At 42.8% G+C, this 22,515-nt stretch overlaps 1 protein-coding gene across 10 annotated transcripts in view; it reads right to left on the minus strand.

Annotated features, from left to right (window-relative positions):
* Positions 1 to 735: 735 nt before the first annotated feature.
* LOC139752836 (uncharacterized) overlaps positions 736 to 22,515 on the minus strand; it is a 141,542-nt gene continuing 119,762 nt past the window's right edge. For 4 of the 10 annotated variants that reach the window (XM_071668784.1, XM_071668783.1, XM_071668779.1 and 1 more), the window contains 12 exons: positions 21,474 to 21,588; positions 20,793 to 20,965; positions 16,852 to 17,018; positions 15,968 to 16,033; positions 13,603 to 13,833; positions 11,812 to 11,962; positions 11,082 to 11,311; positions 9,798 to 10,011; positions 9,235 to 9,258; positions 8,347 to 8,404; positions 6,192 to 6,367; positions 737 to 1,803 (listed from right to left, as the gene is read on the minus strand). In XM_071668784.1, coding sequence (XP_071524885.1) covers positions 1,648 to 1,803; positions 6,192 to 6,367; positions 8,347 to 8,404; positions 9,235 to 9,258; positions 9,798 to 10,011; positions 11,082 to 11,311; positions 11,812 to 11,962; positions 13,603 to 13,833; positions 15,968 to 16,033; positions 16,852 to 17,018; positions 20,793 to 20,965; positions 21,474 to 21,588 — 1,761 coding nt within the window. In that variant the 3' untranslated portion in view covers positions 737 to 1,647. Of the gene's footprint in view, positions 1,804 to 2,242; positions 4,415 to 6,191; positions 6,368 to 8,346; positions 8,405 to 9,234; positions 9,259 to 9,797; positions 10,012 to 11,081; positions 11,312 to 11,811; positions 11,963 to 13,602; positions 13,834 to 15,967; positions 16,034 to 16,851; positions 17,019 to 20,792; positions 20,966 to 21,473; positions 21,589 to 22,515 lie in introns of those variants that run through there. The other 6 variants (XM_071668780.1, XM_071668789.1, XM_071668787.1 and 3 more) reach the window with 6 other exon arrangements.

Genomic DNA, 22,515 nt, shown 5'->3' on the forward strand with positions numbered 1-22,515 from the left:
CAGACAGACACACAAGACGAACTGATGTGATTCATGACAGTTCCTAGGAATTATTATATGCGTTTACGAATTATAGTCTATCTTCATTAAGTGACTGACACCGATAATCACAATCATAGCAACCCCTATTTCTTTCTGATTATACATATATATATATATATATATATATATATATATATATATATATATATATATATATATATATATATATATATGTATATATATATATATATGTATGTATGTATGTATTCCAGGACCCTACTCCAGAGGTTCCTGCGGCTTCGAGGCCGCGCTGCAATCATTAGCAGGGAAAGGATGGGTTCCTTTGAAGCGGGTTCTTCGACGACAATGTTTTTCTTTTCGTCTATTGACACGTACATCATTTCTGAAAATGACTTTACTCGCGGCTTAATTACGCCCAGGCAGAGTCGTAAAATCCCCTGTCTCTCCTCTCTATCTATCTCTCTCTTGTTACCGGACTTCGCCTGTGAGCTGTTACGCCACGAGTGAAAGTCACCCTCAGTGAGACTGCGTCACCGTAATATATTTTCGTCGAACTCACTCCTGAGAAGTTCTTCCTTTCCCTGCAGATGATCGTAGCGCAGCCTTGGAGCTGCAGGGAGCCCTGAAGAAGGGCTCCTGGGGTTTATATGCTTCATATGCACTACATTCTTATATATATATATAATATATATATATATATATATATATATATATATATATATATATATATATATATATATATATATATATATATATATATATATATATATATGAACGTACCTTTATAGATTTCTTATCAATATTAAACTCTTTTTCATTACAGTTAAGTTATTTGCAAATGAGATTGACTGTAACCCATTTCTACTTGATCATTAACTGAACACCAATTTATCATACTTAATCACTAGTTAAACACTGATTTGATACACAAGATCATCAGCAGAACAATGATTTATGTTACGAGATCATTAGTTCAACACAAGATTATTACACTTAATCATGAGCTGAACATTAATTTGGTATACTAGATCATTAGCTGAACAGTGCTTTAATATAGATTACCATTAGCTGAACAATGATCTAGAATTCTTAGTCATAAGCTGAATATTGATCCAGTGTATTTTGTTCTGCTCTGATTTTAGAATGATTTTTACCTAGGAATTATGTAGTAATGAAGGTGTATTGACCACGGTAGAAACACGGAGGCCTGTATGTGGTGTCCACTACGGGCGGTTGGTATACGGGCAGAAACTTTCATAAATAACCAAAGACAAGATATTCAACACAGAAGTGTTTTTCTGTCTCTGCTCTACTAAACATCGTATTATCCCTCACTCCATGAACTCCCTCAAACTGATGGTCACCTAATTTGAATTTCTAACGCTGATGTATTTACATATAAGGCTAATATCTCTAGCAGATCCGTTAACCACTCTAACCGTTAACTTGGTGTTTCTGTTACCTTAATTTATCAAGAATTTGAAAAACAAAGATCTTGTACAGAAAACATGATGTATAAGCCACACACACACATTTAAGTCTCTTCTGACTGGTTGAACAAATGCCCATGTGCCTAGATAACTTGTTACCCCATCATGTTTAAGGCTCAGAGGTTATCTAATGCAACACAGCGTGATAGGCTCTCTACTCCTTGTACTGCGGGGAGTCTTCGTGCATGGGTGAGAGAGCTTGGGCCGTGCTGAAGGCGGCCATGTTAGTGGCTAGGCTAGACTGACCAGGGAAACCGCCGTACGCGGCCCGGAACATGACCTCAGGGCTGTTGTAGAACTGGCTCTTGGGCTGTTGGTGTAGCAGAATGACAAATGTTAGTATGACGATGATCTGTAGGATACTCATTCTCAAGGGCTTCTCACAAGATAGACTTTCTTATTACTTCAGTTTGTTATCTGTTGCAGATGATGGAATCAATTCCTCATCCGTTGAATTGCAAGAACTAAGCTATTGAACGTCAAAATTAAGACCTTTTTTTCATTTAGATTTTAGAGTTAACTTGATTATTCATATATATACTTAATACATTAAATGATTTGCAAAATTTAAAGAACATAATTCTACATACCATTTATTCCTGTATTTTTACTCTAGAGTTTAACACAAACATATGACATCAGCAATATATATGTATATATATATATATATATATATATATATATATATATATATATATATATATATATATATATATATATACTTTCAACTGAGTCTTAGTGATTCTGTGATTCTGTGGAGCACACTCTGGTAAGGCTCACTAGATCAGTGGACTGATAGATTCCTTACCACTGAATACAGTATCCACCCACCTTGTCTTGCAGCCACTAGGTACATTACTTATCGTCCTTGTCCTGCAGGCACGAGGCACAGTACCTGTCCTTCCTAGTCTTGCAGATCCTAGGTAGTACCTACCCTTCTTGTCTCGTAACTACCAGGTACAGCAACAACCCTCCTTATCTTGAAATAACTTGGTCCAATACCTTCCCTCTGTTGTCTTGTAACTGCTAGGTACAGTACCTATCCTGCTCAGTCTTGTAGCTACAAGACATACTGCCTACATCTTCCTAGTCTTGCAGTCACAAGGGACAGTATTTACCTTCCTCCATCATTCAAAATAGATAAATGACATCACCATCACCGTCTACTATTGCATACAAAGATTATGCTGACATGAACAGTGAGACAGACATTATGTTTAGCTCTGTGTCACATCCTGAACTCATGAACTTCTAAGCATATCAGACCAAACCTCTAAGAAACCATGTATTCATCTACTGGAAATGATTTCTTCAATTTCCAAAATTTCTTTTATCATAGATTGAACTTATTTCATGAGATGAATTTGCTGCTATCATATGATGCGCTGGTACTAATGTTTATATGATATCAAATTGTATCATTCGAACATTCCTCTCATTTTGGTAACAAGCATTACAGACTCTCAGACGTAAACATGAGTGATTCTTTAGGATAGGTGTTCGAGCCTGTGGCTGTGGAGGTACAGTAACAACACTTGCATCATGATACAGAAGCATTACGTGAGTGGCAGCCAACCCAAATTATCAAGGAACTGAGTTTACTCTTGGTTCCTGACAAATAAGATGACCAGGAGACTTTCTCACCAGTTACTTTGTTGTAATGGATGAAAATGTTCACTTCACTTGTAATGCTATAGGAGAATAAGCTATATTACAATCAGCAAAGGATTGATACACTTGAATTCTAGTGATCCTGAGATATTCCATGAAGAGTTAGTGCTTACCATATTGTATTGGCGAGGCAGTAAATGTTGGGCATCTCAGCGATGGGGATAGGACATATATGTACAAAGGACTGTCATCTTCGATGAGCATTGCTATTTATTTAACAACTATGGAAAAAAAAATATACAGTTCACTGACAAGTATAGCATTCACTGACGTATAAAAGAAAAAAAATATCCTATGTATTTACATTTTCTTCTAATTCATCATAAATTTGTAAAATGAAAAGGTGAAACATTACACTAACGAAAGCTGAATCTTGGAATCTTCTCTAATAACTACAGGACGAAGGTATGGCAGTCAGGCACAGTGGGACTGGGACGGAAGTTTCGCAAGCAGACGGGACTGCAGATGGACTAGAAGGGACTAGCAGCAGCAGCAGCAGCAGCAGCAGCAGAAGGGGATAGCAGATGAAATCCTGACACCTGAAGAAACCGGAGAGAGAGACGAAACCTCGGGTACAGTGAGGTGGGGCAACGTACTGGAGTGCGGTACGTGGCTCCACCACCAGAGCCGCGGGGCTGAAGAGGATGAGAGAAGACAAGCAAAAGGGACCCCTGGATCAAGAACTGAAGATCCCATGACTTGTGGAAGGCATTAAGACTCCACTGTTGACTTGATATGAATCAGCGGAAGAAGTGGTATGAGGGATCTCGGCCCTGATCTACCTAGCAGCAGGAATAAGGCATTAATGTTGTGAAGTAGCTCGATGGAAACTGAAGGTGGATGAGCACACTGAGGCGTGTCAGTTTGTCACCCTTTATCACATGGGTCAAAGATTATTCTGTTGCAGCCGCAAGGCCCCGCAAACCAAGACTTCTGGCACTTGGAAGGTAACGGTAACCTAGAAGACCAAGACTATGTTTAGTGGCTGGAAGATCTAGGTATAGCTTTTAAGGACGCTAGTGGAGACTCTAGAAAGCCGCCTTTAAGTGCTGTCCTTTGAAGTCTCTGTGTCCGTTAGGTCTCGTGATATCCTGGAAATGCTTGGCCTTGCTGGGGTCGTCAGTGCTCAGGACTACCCTACTGCTGTTGGGAGTCTGGATGCGGCCTGGGAATTCCAAGAGTTCCTGGGGTTTCAACGTTTGTTTTCCTCCGGTTGGGGTCGGTTCGGGACAGAGGGTGTCTCACTTGTGCTGGGGGAGGGCAGATGCAGAACATTCTAGTGTTAAAAAAAAAATCTGAATCATAAATGTGGTACGAATGTGTAAAATCCGAAAACTGTTGAATCAGTAAGATTTGCTGGGATAAGACGCCACCTTCCAAGAGTACTGACACGGTCACTTGGCTCAGACTGTCTCCCTCGTCCTGCCTGCCTACGACTTGATGATAGTAACACGGGAAATATTACTCTCAGGAAGTTCCATGGAAAACTAAAAAAATATTCCCATTACATATTAACAAGTGGCTGTGGCAGTAAAGAAAGAATCTCCGGCCGACAGGACGAGTTAGATGGCCTTACTCCTTAGACCTCCTGCCTGGTACCCCATTCTAGTCTCCCCTGGCAGTGTTGACACCTACACAAAGTCTATTTACAATTTCTAACCTTTTACTGTGAAGACTGAATATCTATACAATACATATTTACATTTGTTGGTGGTAAAGCTTGCTACTGCTGGTATGTCCTGCTTTCTGGACGAGCTCATCCATTATCAGTTTTGATCAGTCATGTCACTCTAGCTTCACTCAGACCACCAGTTGATTGAATCAACACTCAAGAATGATCATCACCATTTATGTAATTTTAGAGATATCTGACCGATCAAAACCCGGGCATAATTATGTTCTGTTTTGTTTTTTTGACATGGGAATCCAGACAGAATTTATCATTAAGTCTTCTACATCTGTTTGAGTCGTCCAGCTAACAGCTCTCAAAGCGGATCAACGGCTAAAACTATTCACAGGCATTGAACATATTCATTAAGGTCCGATGATGCTGTTATTCATTACACACGTTTTCAGAACTCCCATTGACGTGTGAGCAGGTCTCTGCTTTCTAGAGGCATTTGTGATGCTATATGCCACCTCAATTACCCATGAATTAACATGACGGGAGGAACTTCGCCTCGTCTTCCCAGTCGGAGGCTGGCCGATAGGTACACACACCCGGGATGTTGTCAGAGTTGACGCAACGCAAAATCATTTCAAAGTTTAAATGTCCTCGATGCACTGGGTTTAAATGGCTGTTCAAATGGCCCATGATGTTTTGCCCTCTGCGTTTTTGTTTTTCCTTTTTATTTCAAATTTTGTACTTCCTCTCATCTTAATGAAACACGTACTTTAGCCTAACCGGTATTTTAAGGCGTAGTTTAAGGTTGAATGGTAACGTTCAGAATCAAGCGTTTTTCACGAAACCACAAAACATCAGACCTGTTTAAATAATGAACCATCTCGATGCTTTATTCTCATTTCCAAACCAATCTCAAAATACCAAATATATCCAGATCACACATCAAATAATTCGGGATAAGATAAACGTTTATCAAGTCATCAGAATATAATGAATGTATTAAGACATTGACATTAAAGAGAATGTCACATGGGTATCTGTTTTCCTATTCACCAGGTAGTGAGGTGAACTTTTTAAGATTCTGGGCTATGGAGACTACTGGATCGTACATAATGAGAGGGAAATATACTGACGTTCACCATTTTCTCTTTGACTTTAAGCGTAAAGAATTCAGAGACCTGATATATCGACGTGTGTTTGTAAATCGTGAAGTGAATGCATAGAAAAAGATAGCATCAGATCTATTTTCATAGAATATTAACACTGGTAAACGCTAACCACACCCTTCTGTCTGATGAATAATATTCTTCATCGGAGCTTAATAACATATTCGAGCTACAGATGTATATACAAAATTTACATTATATACATTCATTTCTCTCATAGTACTTATCCTCTCTTACCTGCGGTGGGAGCGGGAAGGGATCACAGCTTCCCATTTTCTGCCAATGGCGCTTCTTGTTGCGGTAGAAGAAAACGAAGCCTGCGGCTGCGGCGGAGAGGAGAACGAGAAGAGTCAGTACGGCAGCGATCACCGTGGAGGTCGGGGTACACACGTAGTCGTCAGCCACGTAGGTTTCTGTGGGCGGTGGCACGGTTGTAGTAGCCTAACGACCGGTCATGGATGATGTAGTGATACAGAGATGACAACACTATGCTGTATGTACGGTCAAGGAAGTCTACTCACAATGGCAGTAGGGAGGTATGCTGAGAATAGGAGTAGGGAGGTATGCTGAGAATAGGAGTAGGGAGGTGTGCTGAGAATAGGAGTAGGGAGGTATGCTGAGAATAGGAGTAGGGAGGTATGCTGAGTATAGGAGTAGGGAGGTATGCTGAGAATAGGAGTAGGGAGGTATGCTGAGAATAGGAGTAGGGAGGTATGCTGAGAATAGGAGTAGGGGGGTATGCTGAGAATAGGAGTAGGGAGGTACGCTGAGAATAGGAGTAGGGGGGTATGCTGAGAATAGGAGTAGGGAGGTATGCTGAGAATAGGAGTAGGGAGGTATGCTGAGAATAGGAGTAGGGGGGTATGCTGAGAATAGGAGTAGGGAGGTATGCTGAGAATAGGAGTAGGGAGGTATGCTGAGAATAGGAGTAGGGAGGTACGCTGAGAATAGGAGTAGGGAGGTATGCTGAGAATAGGAGTAGGGAGGTATGCTGAGAATAGGAGTAGGGAGGTATGCTGAGAATAGGAGTAGGGAGGTATACTGATATTGTGCTTACAAAAGTAAAGATAACACGAGCCATGCTGAACCTCAGATAAGCATAGTGTGCTAGTATGGTCGCAAATACATTGGGGGTTCTAGCCGCTGTGCTGAAACCTGTACCGTAATGGTATGCTGAATGCGTGAGTCTATACTGTTGATATGCTTACCCTAGACTCTAGTCAGCATGATGTCAATAGGCTCAAAAGATCGGGGGGAGGGGAAGAATGCTGAATAATAATGGCAGGCTCACCTTGAGCCGACGAAGGTGTGGTGGCACCATTGTAGATTACCTGGGCTTTCAGTGTCTCAACTGCTAAGGGTCATTAAGGCCGCTACTAACAAGCTATAATCACCAGTCGAATTAGTTGGTACGATTGAATCTTCCACAGGTGTGATCAGGACGATTCTCCGACCATATGCACTCGTACTATGCTTATGGCACCAACGTGCGTATGTCGGAATGGTGACGGCATCGTCTAAGACTCTGAGCTGACCACTCGTCCTTGACAAGACGCATGACTATAGTCGTGCTCACGTAGGTGTTGCTTGGGTGTGGAAGGGGGAAGGGTTAACTGCAGTAAACACTGGATAGAATCATGAAAACTAATGAATCCGATAGAAGACAAGTCGGATTTCGAGTGTCGTGTGCTGGCGGAGAGGAAGCTGTGTGTGTGTGTGTGTGTTTGTGTATGTGTGTGTGTGTGTGTGTGTGTGTGTGTGTGTGTGTGGCCTGAGACAGCTGCAATATTTGCGTTAAAACTTGGTAAGAGGAGCCTTGTGTCGCTTGTAGGTTTGGAGTGGGTCATGAACATCTGAGGATCAGGAAGACTTGAGTTAATGAAGACACACACACAGATAATCTCAAATTTCGTCATCCTCTCTACGAGCCATTCGCGTAATGAGGGACTGTGAGTAAAATTCTCATAAATTATGTTAAATCGATTTTCATTTCGCATACGAAGTTTTCCCTTTAATCGAGCCTCGGATACACACTTTCTCAGTAGGATTTAACATGGATACTTAGGTTCCAGGACCTGGCAAGAACTGGTGTGATTCAAAGAGATGAGACTTAGCGAGAAATGATATGATTCAGAGAGATGAGACGTGATAAGAACTGACAGGATTTAATGAGACGAGACGTGATAAGAACTGGCATGATCGAATGAGACGAGACGTGATAAGAACTGGCATGATCAAATGAGACGAGACGTGACAAGAACTGGCATGATTCAGAGAGATGAGACATGATAAGAACTGGTCTGATTCAATGAGACGAGACTTAGTAAGAACTTGTAAGATCAAGAAAGATGAGACCTGGCAAGAACTGGTATGATGCAGAGGAAACACTCACCGTCTCTGTAGCGGTGTCTCTGGCGATCTTCAGGGATGATGTCCTCGCCTACCACCAGCTGTGGGGAGGGGATGGGGTCAGGTGTGCGCGAGGGAAAGTGTTGTGGATTTATTGGAGGTGGGAGAGAGAGAGACGTTAAGGAGAAACACAAGGAGTTGTAGTAACGGTTGTAGTAGTAGTAGTAGTTGTTGTTGTAGCAATTGCTGTTGTTGAATTAACAGCAGCAGCAACAGCAGCAGTACTCGTAGTAGTAGTAGTAGTAGTAGTAGTGGTAGTAGTAGGAGTAGTAGTAGTAGTAGTAGTAGTAGTAGTAGTAGTAGTAGTAGTAGTAGTAGTAGTAGTAGTAGTAGTACTAGTAAATGTGATAGTAGTACTAATAATAGTAGCATTAATTGTGGACACGGTGTACCAGTAGTTGCAGTGTTAGTAGACATAATAATAGTTTCATTGCACATAGTACTGATACTACACCAGTGGTGGTGGTATCGTATATTTAGTAATAATACCATTAATAGTAAGTAGCATATAACTTCACGAATAACACTCAATCTACGTTCTTGTAATATTAGTAATTGTATCAGCTCTAACAACAGCAGTGAAACTGGTAAAGGTCGTGATAAAAGTCGTGATAGTGACATAAGTAGAAGTGGTGGCAGTAGCATCAGAAACAGTGCTGGGAATATCGTGTGTATATATCAGGATATTCAGTCATCTACCATTAATTTCAGTGCTGTGAAAATCAATGTGCAGTGTTCTGTCACATCTAGAACTGTGCTCTCTCTCATATATATATATATATATATATATATATATATATATATATATATATATATATATATATATATATATATATATATATATATACTTCATTTATGATTGTATGAATACCTTGCTCTTGCCTCCGACAGTCAGCTATGGGAAATGGATTAATGATAAGATTCTCATAAAATATTAGATTACTTATGTCAGACGAGGATTCTATCTGACCTAAAGATAACAGATGATGTCACAAAGTCCTGCCCTGACTGGTACAAAACTTATTATATACGATAATTTACGTATGGCTGAAGTCAACCACGTAAAGTTTTACTTCTCACTTTATGTTCACTATGTTGTCAAAACAGTTATCTTGCAAACATTATTTTGTGATCAAATGTATAGTGAAAGTATGCATTCTGTGCATACGTCAAAATGATGAGAGTATGCACTCTGTGCATACATCAAAATGATGAAAGTATACCTTCTCTGCATACGTCAAAATGATGAAAGTATGCATTCTCTGCATACGTCAAAATGATGAAAGTATGCATATTATGCATACGTCAAGATGATGAAAGTATGCATTCTGTGCATACGTCAAAATGACTATCTTTTTAATAACTGTCGACGAGAAGGTAAAGTTGGCTGTCCTGAGCAATGTGTGTGTGTGTGTGTGTGTGTGTGAAACCTACTGAGAGGGACAGAGGTATGTCTTCTGGCATCTCCGCCGGGTCCTCCTCCTCCACATCCTCCTGCTGGGCTTGAGGAGAGGCATTCAGGGTGGCCATGGTAGAGGTGGTGGTAGAAACTTCTGTGGTGGAGACACCGGTAGTGGTGGTGGTGGTGGTGAAGGCCGTGGACCTGGTGGAGCGGGAGGTGGTGCTGGAGACGGAACGCTTCGTGGTCCTGCGTGGGGAAAGGTCATGTTTACTCCCAAGATGGCAAGATGTAGTCTTAAATGTCTTTAACGGTGATGAATCCTGAGAGATAATTGGTCAATAAGACATAGAGGATACATTTCATAGTGTGAATCGGTCAATAGTTGAGTTTCCTGAAAACCAAAGTCAACTAGTGTCAAATGAATCGTCGCTACAAGCCAAAGTATATCTCATATAATCCATAAAATGTATGGAATACTTACACCCACAGAAGTTCTTATGGTTCTTAGATCAACGTCAGGTGGGAAAAGTGTCTCGGGACAGAAAGAAGTAAACAGTTCAACATTTTGTATCATTTTGCATAACGAAGTCTTCAGAATATCTATCATTATAATCTTGCTGAGTTGATTAACTTTGGGATTATCTTCCCCACCTCAGCTTGGAGTGTTACTCACCACCTTGCTGACACTGGAGTGTCATCCAGCTCCTGGTAGACCCAGGAGCGTCATCCAACCCCAGCTTACCTAGCAGTGCCATCCATCCTCTATGTGTGCCACCAGTCTCCTAGTGGACTGAGGAGTTTCATCCGCCTCCAGCTGACCTAGGTATGTCACCCACCTCCAGCTGACCTAGGAGTGTCATCCACCTCCAGCTGACCTAGGAGTGTCACCCACCTCCAGCTGACCTAGGAGTGTCACCCACCTCCAGCTGACCTAGGAGTGTCATCCACCTCCAGCTGACCTAGGAGTGTCACCCACCTCCAGCTGACCTAGGAGTGTCATCCACCTGCAGCTGACCTAGGAGTGCCACCCACCTCCAGCTGCCCTAGGTGTGTCATCCACCTGCAGCTGACCTAGGAGTGTCACCCACCTCCAGCTGACCTAGGAGTGTCATCCACCTCCAGCTGCCCTAGGAGTGTCACCCACCTCCAGCTGCCCTAGGAGTGTCACCCACCTCCAGCTGACCTAGGAGTGTCATCCACCTCCAGCTGACCTAGGAGTGTCATCTACCTCCAGCTGCCCTAGGAGTGTCATCCACCTTCTAGAAACATTACTTTCCCCATAGAGGACTTCAGAGTGTCACCCAGTCATAGCTCACCTGGTGGTGTCACCTGGAGTGTTGACCAACGTGGCGTTGGTGGGGCCGAGGTTGAAGGTGAAGGTGTTCTCAGTGGTGCCATCTTCAGACATCTCCAGGTGGACAGCCTCGGTAACCTCGAACTCATCCTCGTCGAAGATGTCATCGTCCTCGAGACTCAGCGTTGTGTTTCCCACACTACGACGACGACGACGACGACCGTACGAGACGACCCCGCCACCACAGGAAACCTGGAAGAGTCGTGTCACACGTCAGTATGTACATACAAGACTGTGAACACCTTAGATTCCTCCTTGATCGCAAGAGAATCCTACATATCTTCAACGCCAGACCTTCCAGACCTTCTCCGTGGTCTAGAGCAGTCGAGTAAAGAGCCATAGTGGTAGATGTATAGCAAAACATTTTACCTTAAGTGACGAGAGTCTGATTATATAACTATGGTCGTAATGTGTGACGGGGAATTATGGGGATGGGTTTTGGTGGCTGGGGGTAAAATCTGCACACTTTATCTTTGCACTTGTTGTCTTTGCTGTTATTCACCCTCTGAATATTCCTTTTGCCCCGTAAAAGGTAGAGGACTTAAAGGAGGTAATCTTCTATCTCACTACCCTTTTCATTATGTTTCATATGAGGTTTGGCCTCAGTAACGACTTTCGTCCGTGACCGGAGCTATTGGTATATGATTAAGAGACAATATCACTACTGGAAAATGAAAGCTTAAAGTTCTTACTGGGTCGCAGCGATCCTGGCAGAACCTGACAGTGGCGACGAAGTTGACCCGAGCGGTGGAGGGGAACCGGAAAGCCTTGAAGTCCCCATACAGGCTCTTCGTGCCTTCCTCCAGCTGCAGCTCCGGGAAGATGTTCGGGTACCGTGGACACCTGCGGCAGGGGAATGGTGTGTACTGGGTGCCCCTGGCACGGTTGCACTGTGGCTATGACAGTAGGACTGTGTGATGAATTATTGTTATAGATTCGCCGGGACTGACCCTGGCACAGGCCTTTTACTTCAGCATTCCGTCCCCTTTTGACGCTTCTGTGCTGTGATGTGGTGTGTAGCATTAGAGATGCTGTGCAGTAGAAGTATCGGTAAATATATGTACTGAGAGTAGGGGCAAAGTTATGTGCATTGGATGAAGCGACAGAGGCATGAATGGTGTGTGGTTGATTCACGGTTGTGTACTGAGTGTAGCTACAGATATGTATATAGTTACAGGATGTGCCTGTGGAAGCAGTGGTGATGATACTGGAAATGGCAATAGTGGCTGTCAGAGATAGTGTTGGTGGCTGTGGCGATAGGTGTCATTTGGTAGTAGTGGTGGTAATAATAGTTGTTCTAGTGGACATCAAAAGGTACTAACGTAGGTGGTGGTGAGAATATGAGCGTTGTTATGGTAATACAGGGCCTTCGATAGTAGTAGTGGCTATGGTGTTCGTATACATCAGATGGGAGTGGTTATGGTGGTTGTTTTGGTGATTAGATGTTGGAAGGTAGTGGTAGCGGTGGTGGTAGTGGTGGTGGTGGTAATAGTGGTTGTTGTAGTATCATCAGATGGTGGAGGCTAATGGTGGTAATGATAGTAGGCCTCAGAAGGTGACAATGGTGATGGTACTGGTAGTAGACTTCCGATGGCAGGGGTAATGGTTGTCATTATGATGGTAGTAGACATCAGAAGGTAGTGGTAGTGGTGGTAGTGGTACTGGTGGTGGTGGTGGTGGTGGTAGTGGTTCTGATGGTGGTGGTGGTGACAATGTTGACTACTGTGGTGTTGAACGTTCGAAGATGGCGGTGGTGTTGCTGGTGGTGCCAATTAACAACGGGTGTACGACTCTCACATTGTATAGCAAGATATTCACAGTCTCACATTGTATAGCAAGATATTCATAATCAACAGAGACACAATATTTCTGGTAATGGATATAACAATACTGATAAACAACAAACTCACAGAAGGTTATAGTGATCATGTTCACGTTCATAAACCAAAGAAATTAAGCAAAACCAGTCAGTATACATTTGTGTTGACACATTAAACTGCGAATGGCTTCCATGCTGTTGATATACCTAAAGATGAACATTTTGTTACCTTTTCCTCCTGGGGTTTAGGTCAGTGATACAGTATCGGTGTTGATCTATTTCCTGTCTGTCTTTCTGCTACTACAGCTGTATCCTCCCCACCTTCTGCTGCTATCTAGACCATCATTAAGCAGACACCTGATGTTTACCCAACTTGCCTCAGCTGTGTCCTCTGCCCTTCATTATTGTCTGTCTTCCCTAGTTTTCCCTTCTAACTCATCTACTCCATTCCACTCGTCTCTTCTCATTGGTGTTTCTTTTCCTCTTCAGCTCAAGTTTTGGATAAACAAAACTCACCACCTTGCCTAGCTCCCTCCTTCCCTCCTTTGCTTCTTTTCATCCCTCTCTCCCCCCTGTGCTCCCCTCTCCCCCTCCCTATCTCTTCTTTTCTCCCCATTGCATCTCATTCTCCCCACTCCCTCTCATTCTCCCCACTGCCTCTCACCCAATGTTATCAATGAGAGTCATAAGATCGCCGTTGTCGGTCCTCGCCTCGAGGTTCCTGGCGAAGATGGCGAAGGCGGACGACTGTTCCATCTCTATCTTGAGGGTGAGCAGCTCGCCCAGGTCCACGTTGTTGGCCTCCTGTCCGCTGGCCTTGTAGATGCGCATGCGCACGGTGGGCGTCGGCGCAGTGTTACTGATGACGTCGTTTTCACCAGGCCGGAACTGGGCGCTGTAATCGTTGTGAGGGAGAAACAGAGAGGAGTTAGTTGGAGGAATGTTTTGGTGAGGGAGACGTATTGAGGTGTCTGCTGGGTCTGTGGTCGTATTGCATGAGGAGTGAGAGACATGTTGGAAAAGGGTATGGATATTGGTAGTAATGATGGAGGAAAGAGATATGTAGTGGTGTTGGCTGGAGTGTGGTGGCGGTGGTGGAGGTACTAGGAGATGGGGAAGATATGTAGAATTGGGGAAGATATGTAGAGTTGCTGGCAGGGATGTGGGAGGTGGTGAAGAAGTAAGGGGAAACATATAAAAGTATTGGCTAGAGTGTGAGTAAAGATGTGAGGTCTTGATTACTGTGAGGGAGACATGATGCTTGGTACTGGTGGTAACTAGGAGAGAGATATGCGAAGGCTGTAGCTGCGTGTGGTTGGCATGGTGGTAATTTATGGACGAGACATATGCAACTATGAGCTGCGGATGATGATGCTAAAGAGAACGTTTGGAGGTATTATCTGTGGGTGAGTGTTGTTGATGGTGAGTGTACGGGGAGTTGTTAACGGGATGATGGGAGTTAGTGAAGGGGTGGTGGTGATGTCAGAAACAGGAAGGGGGAATCATTTATTTGAGATGAAATGGATGACTCTTTGACGGAGACGTGATGGGGCCTTAGCTGAAGGTGAGAAGTGCCGATGATAGTAGTGGTGGAGGTTGTAGAGACATAGAGAGGTGTTAGTTGTGAATACGTAGAGATGATAATTTTTGTAGTTATACCAGGTGATGCAGGAAGGATACACATGATGGTGAGTGTTACTTAACGTTGAGTGAACAGTACCGTTTGAGGTAATCTTTGAGAATATAATTACGACGAAAAAGGATAGAAAGTAACTTTTTCTATGGCCTTTCGAACATGGGTATAGCTTAACATCAGATATTTTCTACAGAAAGTATGTAATATTACATCCAGTCTAGTAAAGTGGCAATGTGTGAAGCTATCATAGTTCTGCACGCTAATTTTGGTTACTTTTAAGACGAAAATTTCTATTCTATTTTATCAAACTGTATTTATGGATATGCGGTAGTTTCTATTCATTCGTGGTGTATGTGTGTATGTGTGTGTGTGTGTGTGTGTGTGTGTGTGTTTGTGTGTGTGTGTGTGTGTGTGTGTGTGTGTGTGTGTGTGTGTGTGTGTTTTGAAAAGTCTGTGTGAACGTGATATAAACATCAAATTGGTGGATGATATTAATCAGTAATGTATCGAACAGGACATGCAAATAAGCCGAAATTATCATCATTTTATATATATATATATATATATATATATATATATATATATATATATATATATATATATATATACATATATTGGAAAGGATCACAATTTTGCGTCTAATCAAGTATATTCCTAAGAGTCCACGGGGAAAATGAAACATGATAAGTTCCCAAGTGCACTTTCTTGTAATAATCACATCATCAGGGGAGACACAAGAGAGAAATATAACAGTCAGTTGATATACAACGAAGAGACGTAGCTAGGACGCCATTTGGTAAACATGTTTGCCACGTGGCGTCCTAGCTACGTCTCTTCGTTGTATATCAACTGACTGTTATATTTCTCTCTTGTGGTTCCCTTGATGATGAGATTAATACACGAAAGTGCACTTGGGAACTTTTCGTGTTTCATTTTCCCCATAGACCTTTAGGAATATATGCATATGTATATATATATACATATATATATATATATATATATATATATATATATATATATATATATATATATATATATATATATATATATATATATATATATATATATATATATATATATATATATATATAATCATAAGGGCAGTGCATTCCATGCCCAGTGCGTGCTAAAAAGAAACACAAGCTACAGTTCTTGCATTAAGAATGTATCATACAATAACATAAGAAATATAAAAACGTAAGAAATGGATGACAGAAATAAATAACGAAACCAAAATGGTTCATCAAGATGAAGGGAGGTCATGAGACAACCTTAGCTTCCCACCGTAGAAGCAAACAGGTGTTCAAGAACCGTAAATCCCTCGTGAGGAAAGCGTAGGTAATAAGACCCTCCAAGGGTGACATGCGCGACATCGGTGGCCAAGTCTTCCTACCTCGTGATATTGGAGAATCTCTTTTCGAACCCCGTGATGAAATTGGTAACAACTTCGTGTTCGGCGCTGAGCAGCAAGCAAGGAAAGGAAAACAAGGGAATTATCGTCACAATGGTATGTGTGTATGTGTGTGTGTGTGTGTGTGTGTGTGTGTGTGTCTGTATGTCTGTGTCCATCTGGTCATAAGGAAGGGGTCATCTTGGTGTCCTGAGGCCGGACGCACCCACAGACGGGCCAGGGAGGTGTACTATCATCAGAGCTGGAAGAAGCTTAGGCTAATTCCTGTAGTGATCATCCACGCCAGCAGAACTCACAAGGATCTCATCCCTAGCAAAGCACTCTGATGCAAGTTAACTATTGGAAAAGACATTTGCTCACATGAGTGAAGGAACTTTGTTGATATCGTGAGTATTTCAAGACACACGATACCAAGTTAGATGAGTTGTGTGTACGTGCTGCAAGTATTGTCTGCAGATATGTATACATGCATCCAGACACACTGCTATGTATACATGCATCCAGACACACTGCTATGTATTGCTTCATGCAGAGTTTATTCCTAAGTCACTGGAATTATCCTTGTACAAGAATGTTTATATTTGCTGATAACCGTTAGGAAATGTATTAGATCACGCGTATTGATATGAACTTATTGCAAGAATATATATAAAGTAGATCCTTGTCCCAGGAAAACATATACTGTCAACGTCCAAGCAGAATCTAATTGAAGATTTTATAGATAAGAAGTTTTGTACTGGTGATGTTCTTTGGTGATTGCTCACCGAACTCATTGGAGAAGACACCCTAACTCCACTAGTTTCATGAGACAGATTATTATAAGAGTGTAAGATAAAGAGGTACACGGAAAGTGACACCGAACTCACTTGATGTCGATGCCTCCTCCAGTCCGGCCTGAGTCGGCTTCTGGGGCGAAGCTCACCGTCTGGTCTCCCGCCTCGAAGGAGCACTCCACCCGGACGGTCCTGTCTGACTCCTGCATGATCAGCGGGTGCTGCTGCACCACCACTGTGTTCACATACTTCCCCTCCGACTGCAGAGTAATAGCGTTACTTGAGCTTAGGTTACTATCTGTTCAAGGGGTTGTACGTACAGGGTGTGTACACGCATTTATATATACATATATTTTTTTTTTTTTTTTGCTTTGTCGCTGTATCCCGCGTTTGCGAGGTAGCGCAAGGAAACAGACGAAAGAAATGGCCCAACCCACCCCCATACACATGTATATACATACACGTCCACACACGCAAATATACGTACCTACACAGCTTTCCATGGTTTACCCCAGATGCTTCACATGCCCTGATTCAATCCACTGACAGCACGTCAACCCCGGTATACCACATCGATCCAATTCACTCTATTCCTTGCCCTCCTTTCACCCTTCTGCATGTTCAGGCCCCGATCACACAAAATCTTTTTCACTCCATCTTTCCACCTCCAATTTGGTCTCCCTCTTCTCCTCGTTCCCTCCACCTCCGACACATATATCCTCTTGGTCAATCTTTTCTCACTCATTCTCTCCATGTGCCCAAACCATTTCAAAACACCCTCTTCTGCTCTCTCAACCACGCTCTTTTTATTTCCACACATCTCTCTTACCCTTACGTTACTTACTCGATCAAACCACCTCACACCACACATTGTCCTCAAACATCTCATTTCCAGCACATCCATCCTCCTGCGCACAACTCTATCCATAGCCCACGCCTCGCAACCATACAAAATAGTTGGAACCACTATTCCTTCAAACATACCCATTTTTGCTTTCCGAGATAATGTTCTCGACTTCCTCACATTCTTCATGGCTCCCAGGATTTTCGCCCCCTCCCCCACCCTATGATCCACTTCCGCTTCCATGGTTCCATCCGCTGCCAGATCCACTCCCAGATATCTAAAACACTTTACTTCCTCCAGTTTTTCTCCATTCAAACTTACCTCCCAATTGACTTTGACCCTCAACCCTACTGTACCTAATAACCTTGCTCTTATTCACATTTACTCTTAACTTTCTTCTTTCACACACACTTTACCAAACTCACTTACCAGCTTCTGCAGTTTCTCACATGAATCAGCCACCAGCGCTGTATCATCAGCGAACAACAACTGACTCACTTCCCAAGCTCTCTCATCCCCAACAGACTTCATACTTGCCCCTCTTTCCAAAACTCTTGCATTCACCTCCCTAACAACAGTGATGGATTGCGCAAAAGATGCTTGTGGCGTGAGAAGAGTGGGAGGTGGGTTGATTAGAAAGGGTAGTGAGTGGTGGGATGAAGAAGTAAGATTATTAGTGAAAGAGAAGAGAGAGGCATTTGGACGATTTTTGCAGGGAAAAAATGCAATTGAGTGGGAGATGTATAAAAGAAAGAGGCAGGAGGTCAAGAGAAAGGTGCAAGAGGTGAAAAAGAGGGCAAATGAGAGTTGGGGTGAGAGAGTATCATTAAATTTTAGGGAGAATAAAAAGATGTTCTGGAAGGAGGTAAATAAAGTGCGTAAGACAAGGGAGCAAATGGGAACTTCAGTGAAGGGCGCAAATGGGGAGGTGATAACAAGTAGTGGTGATGTGAGAAAGAGATGGAGTGAGTATTTTGAAGGTTTGTTGAATGTGTTTGATGATAGAGTGGCAGATATAGGGTGTTTTGGTCGAGGTGGTGTGCAAAGTGAGAGGGTTAGGGAAAATGATTTGGTAAACAGAGAAGAGTTAGTAAAAGCTTTGCGGAAGATGAAAGCCGGCAAGGCAGCAGGTTTGGATGGTATTGCAGTAGAATTTATTAAAAAAGGGGGTGACTGTATTATTGACTGGTTGGTAAGGTTATTTAATGTATGTATGACTCATGGTGAGGTGCCTGAGGATTGGCGGAATGCGTGCATAGTGCCATTGTACAAAGGCAAAGGGGATAAGAGTGAGTGCTCAAATTTCAGAGGTATAAGTTTGTTGAGTATTCCTGGTAGATTATATGGGAGGGTATTGATTGAGAGGGTGAAGGCATGTACAGAGCATCAAATTGGGGAAGAGCAGTGTGGTTTCAGAAGTGGTAGAGGATGTGTGGATCAGGTGTTTGCTTTGAAGAATGTATGTGAGAAATACTTAGAAAAGCAAATGGATTTGTATGTAGCATTTATGGATCTGGAGAAGGCATATGATAGAGTTGATAGAGATGCTCTGTGGAAGGTATTAAGAATATATGGTGTGGGAGGCAAGTTGTTAGAAGCAGTGAAAAGTTTTTATCGAGGATGTAAGGCATGTGTACGTGTAGGAAGAGAGGAAAGTGATTGGTTCTCAGTGAATGTAGGTTTGCGGCAGGGGTGTGTGATGTCTCCATGGTTGTTTGATTTGTTTATGGATATACATACATATATATATATATATATATATATATATATATATATATATATATATATATATATATTGCATACTCACACGATGCAGCATACATACCTTAACATGCGCTTTCGTATACACATGCACACTCAAATAAACACAAGTATATGTACACACATGCGCATATATATACCCCTGGAATACGAGGAATAATGAATGATGAAGGTTGATATGGTACAGGAACTAAGAGACTGACTCACAGTTAAAAAGGAGAGCCACAGAAGAAGGAGTGAGAAAGTGGAAGAGAATTCTCCGGACTTCCAGCCAGAGAGACGAGTAACAAACAGTGTGAAACCACTGGGAGGGCAGTTCACTCCTCACGAGACAAGATAGTTAGAGATGTGTGTGTGGAGCATTGGACGGAGGGCTTAACAGAAAACAAATTATTCACTGCAGATAAGAGAGAAGCCAAGAAGTTGGACGTAACTCGACTGCAGGAGATGACCGATAATTGGTCGACTCCTCACCTGGAAAAGGTCGCAGAGTGAGGCGAGCAGATGCAAGTCGGTGATCTTTGAGGGTGGATGATGAACATCTCCCGAAGAAAGGGAAATTGGTAGCTAATGGAGGGCAGTGGCAACAGAATGCCACTTAAAGCAATGGATGTGTTAAATGTATGTCTCTACAGACAGGAGAAACTTTAAGGGAATCGATATGTTCAAGCAAAGCATAAAGGGGCGACCACTGAGTTTGAGAGTGATGGGGAAAATTCATTCTCATAGAGACAGAGAGTCGTGGAGATACAAGTTTTCAGAGTGAGTCTTATATCTCAGTATGTCAATGATCATACTTGAATCAGAGGGACTGATACACGCTATCGCTGATTGAACTAATCCTTGCACATCGTAAAATGATAATTGATAATATCAGCAACGATACACCAATTGGTGAAAGTGATCATGTAATGCTTGAGTTTGAGTCTGTTGCATATGAGGACAAAAGACAAGCAGAGTTGAAACTAAACTCAAAGAAGAAATATGATAGTGGAAACTACAAAGAACTAAAGAATATCTACGGAAATCACTATTATGGAAGAATATAGGAAAGATACAATGCAGTAGCAGGAACATGGCTACCTTTATACCCAAATACAGAGGGAAGGGTAATAAAAGAGATGTATTGATCACACAATTTAAGTTTGGAAGTTTGCTTGATGAATTTCAACAGCATCAACACCTGAAAGATGTAAGGATAGAACAACCAGAGGCCATAACACAAAATCATACAAGAAACTCGTTAGGAAAGATGTGAAGTGGAATAACCGAAAGATGATGTGAATGCCGTCAATATACAGATGTATTAAGATGTCACAAAAGACAAAGTTAAAGAGATAGGGTGCATTGGGCTTAAAATTCCCTCTCAGTACAATACATTGGTGCATGTACAAACTCACACCTACGCACACACACATACATTACCCACCTCCTCGCGGGTGCCGCACTTGGAGCCAAGCAGTACTCGAAGGACCACCTGGGTCTGCCTGTTGCCCATCTCGTGGCACACCTGAGGGTTGCCCGTGGCGTACACGCGCCCCTCGAAGGGTGTGCCAAACGTGAAGGTCACCAGCATGTACGTCTGCGTGCAGTCTACCCGAACTGTGGAAGGAGATAGGAAAGCGGATCTGTAAATCTCTATTGTGGATGATCCATTTTCTTTCTTTCACTGTGCCGGATAAACTTAGGAAAACGAGGATGATATTAAGGGAGGAGGGGAAATATTGCCTGGGGATGCGGAAGAGGAATACTAGAAGGGAAAGGCAGCGAGGTCATGACAAATAAATGAGGGCATGATGGATTTAGCTGCTGGTAGAAGAGATTATCCTTCCAGCACCATCCTACATCTGCCAACACCCTTCCAACACCTCGCTGAGCCTACAAACACCCTGTGCCACCTTTCCATACACACACCAACATCCTGTTCACCACTCCCTGCACCCACCTACACCCTCCCCCCCCCTCTTTACACCCACTACCCATCTTCTAACACGTCCATCCACTCATCAATACCCATTCCAACCCTCATTTTATGACTAATACGTGATTCTCCGTTTCTCCCTCTCCTGACATTTCCCCTGGAGTTCTCCCTCCGCCCCCACGCACGTACCAGTCTTGCAGGCGCCCTTCTCCGAGTAGTAGTAGTCCCTCTCGGCCTTCAGGGCGTTCTGGCTCCCGACGGTGAAGGTGTCGTCAGAGCTGAGTGAACACTCGCGTCGGAAAGACTGTGTGGCCATACATAGGGGAAGAATGTTAGATCTTGAATATGAATGTAAGTCACGTGGTAAACAATAACAGGAATCATAGTAAGAGTCAAGCTAAAGTGGATAAATGAATTAGTATAATAGGTAAATATACACATATATTTTTTTTTTCTTTGCTTTGTCGCTGTCTCCCGCGTTTGCGAGGTAGCGCAAGGAAACAGACGAAAGAAATGGCCCAACCCACCCCCATACACATGTATATACATACGTCCACACACGCAAATATACATACCTACACAGCTCTCCATGGTTTACCCCAGACGCTTCACATGCCTTGATTCAATCCACTGACAGCACGTCAACCCCGGTATACCACATCGATCCAATTCACTCTATTCCTTGCCCTCCTTTCACCCTCCTGCATATTCAGGCCCCGATCACACAAAATCTTTTACACTCCATCTTTCCACCTCCAATTTGGTCTCCCTCTTCTCCTCGTTCCCTCCACCTCCGACACATATATCCTCTTGGTCAATCTTTCCTCACTCATTCTCTCCATGTGCCCAAACCACTTCAAAACACCCTCTTCTGCTCTCTCAACCACGCTCTTTTTATTTCCACATATCTCTCTTACCCTTACGTTACTCACTCGATCAAACCACCTCACACCACACATTGTCCTCAAACATCTCATTTCCAGCACATCCATCCTCCTGCGCACAACTCTATCCATAGCCCACGCCTCGCAACCATACAACATTGTTGGAACCACTATTCCTTCAAACATACCCATTTTTGCTTTCCGAGATAATGTTCTCGACTTCCACACATTCTTCAAGGCCCCCAGAATTTTCGCCCCCTCCCCCACCCTATGATCCACTTCCGCTTCCATGGTTCCATCCGCTGCCAGATCCACTCCCAGATATCTAAAACACTTCACTTCCTCCA

Source organism: Panulirus ornatus, chromosome 13 (genome assembly GCF_036320965.1).
Source record: "Panulirus ornatus isolate Po-2019 chromosome 13, ASM3632096v1, whole genome shotgun sequence".
Classification (NCBI taxonomy): domain Eukaryota; kingdom Metazoa; phylum Arthropoda; class Malacostraca; order Decapoda; family Palinuridae; genus Panulirus; species Panulirus ornatus.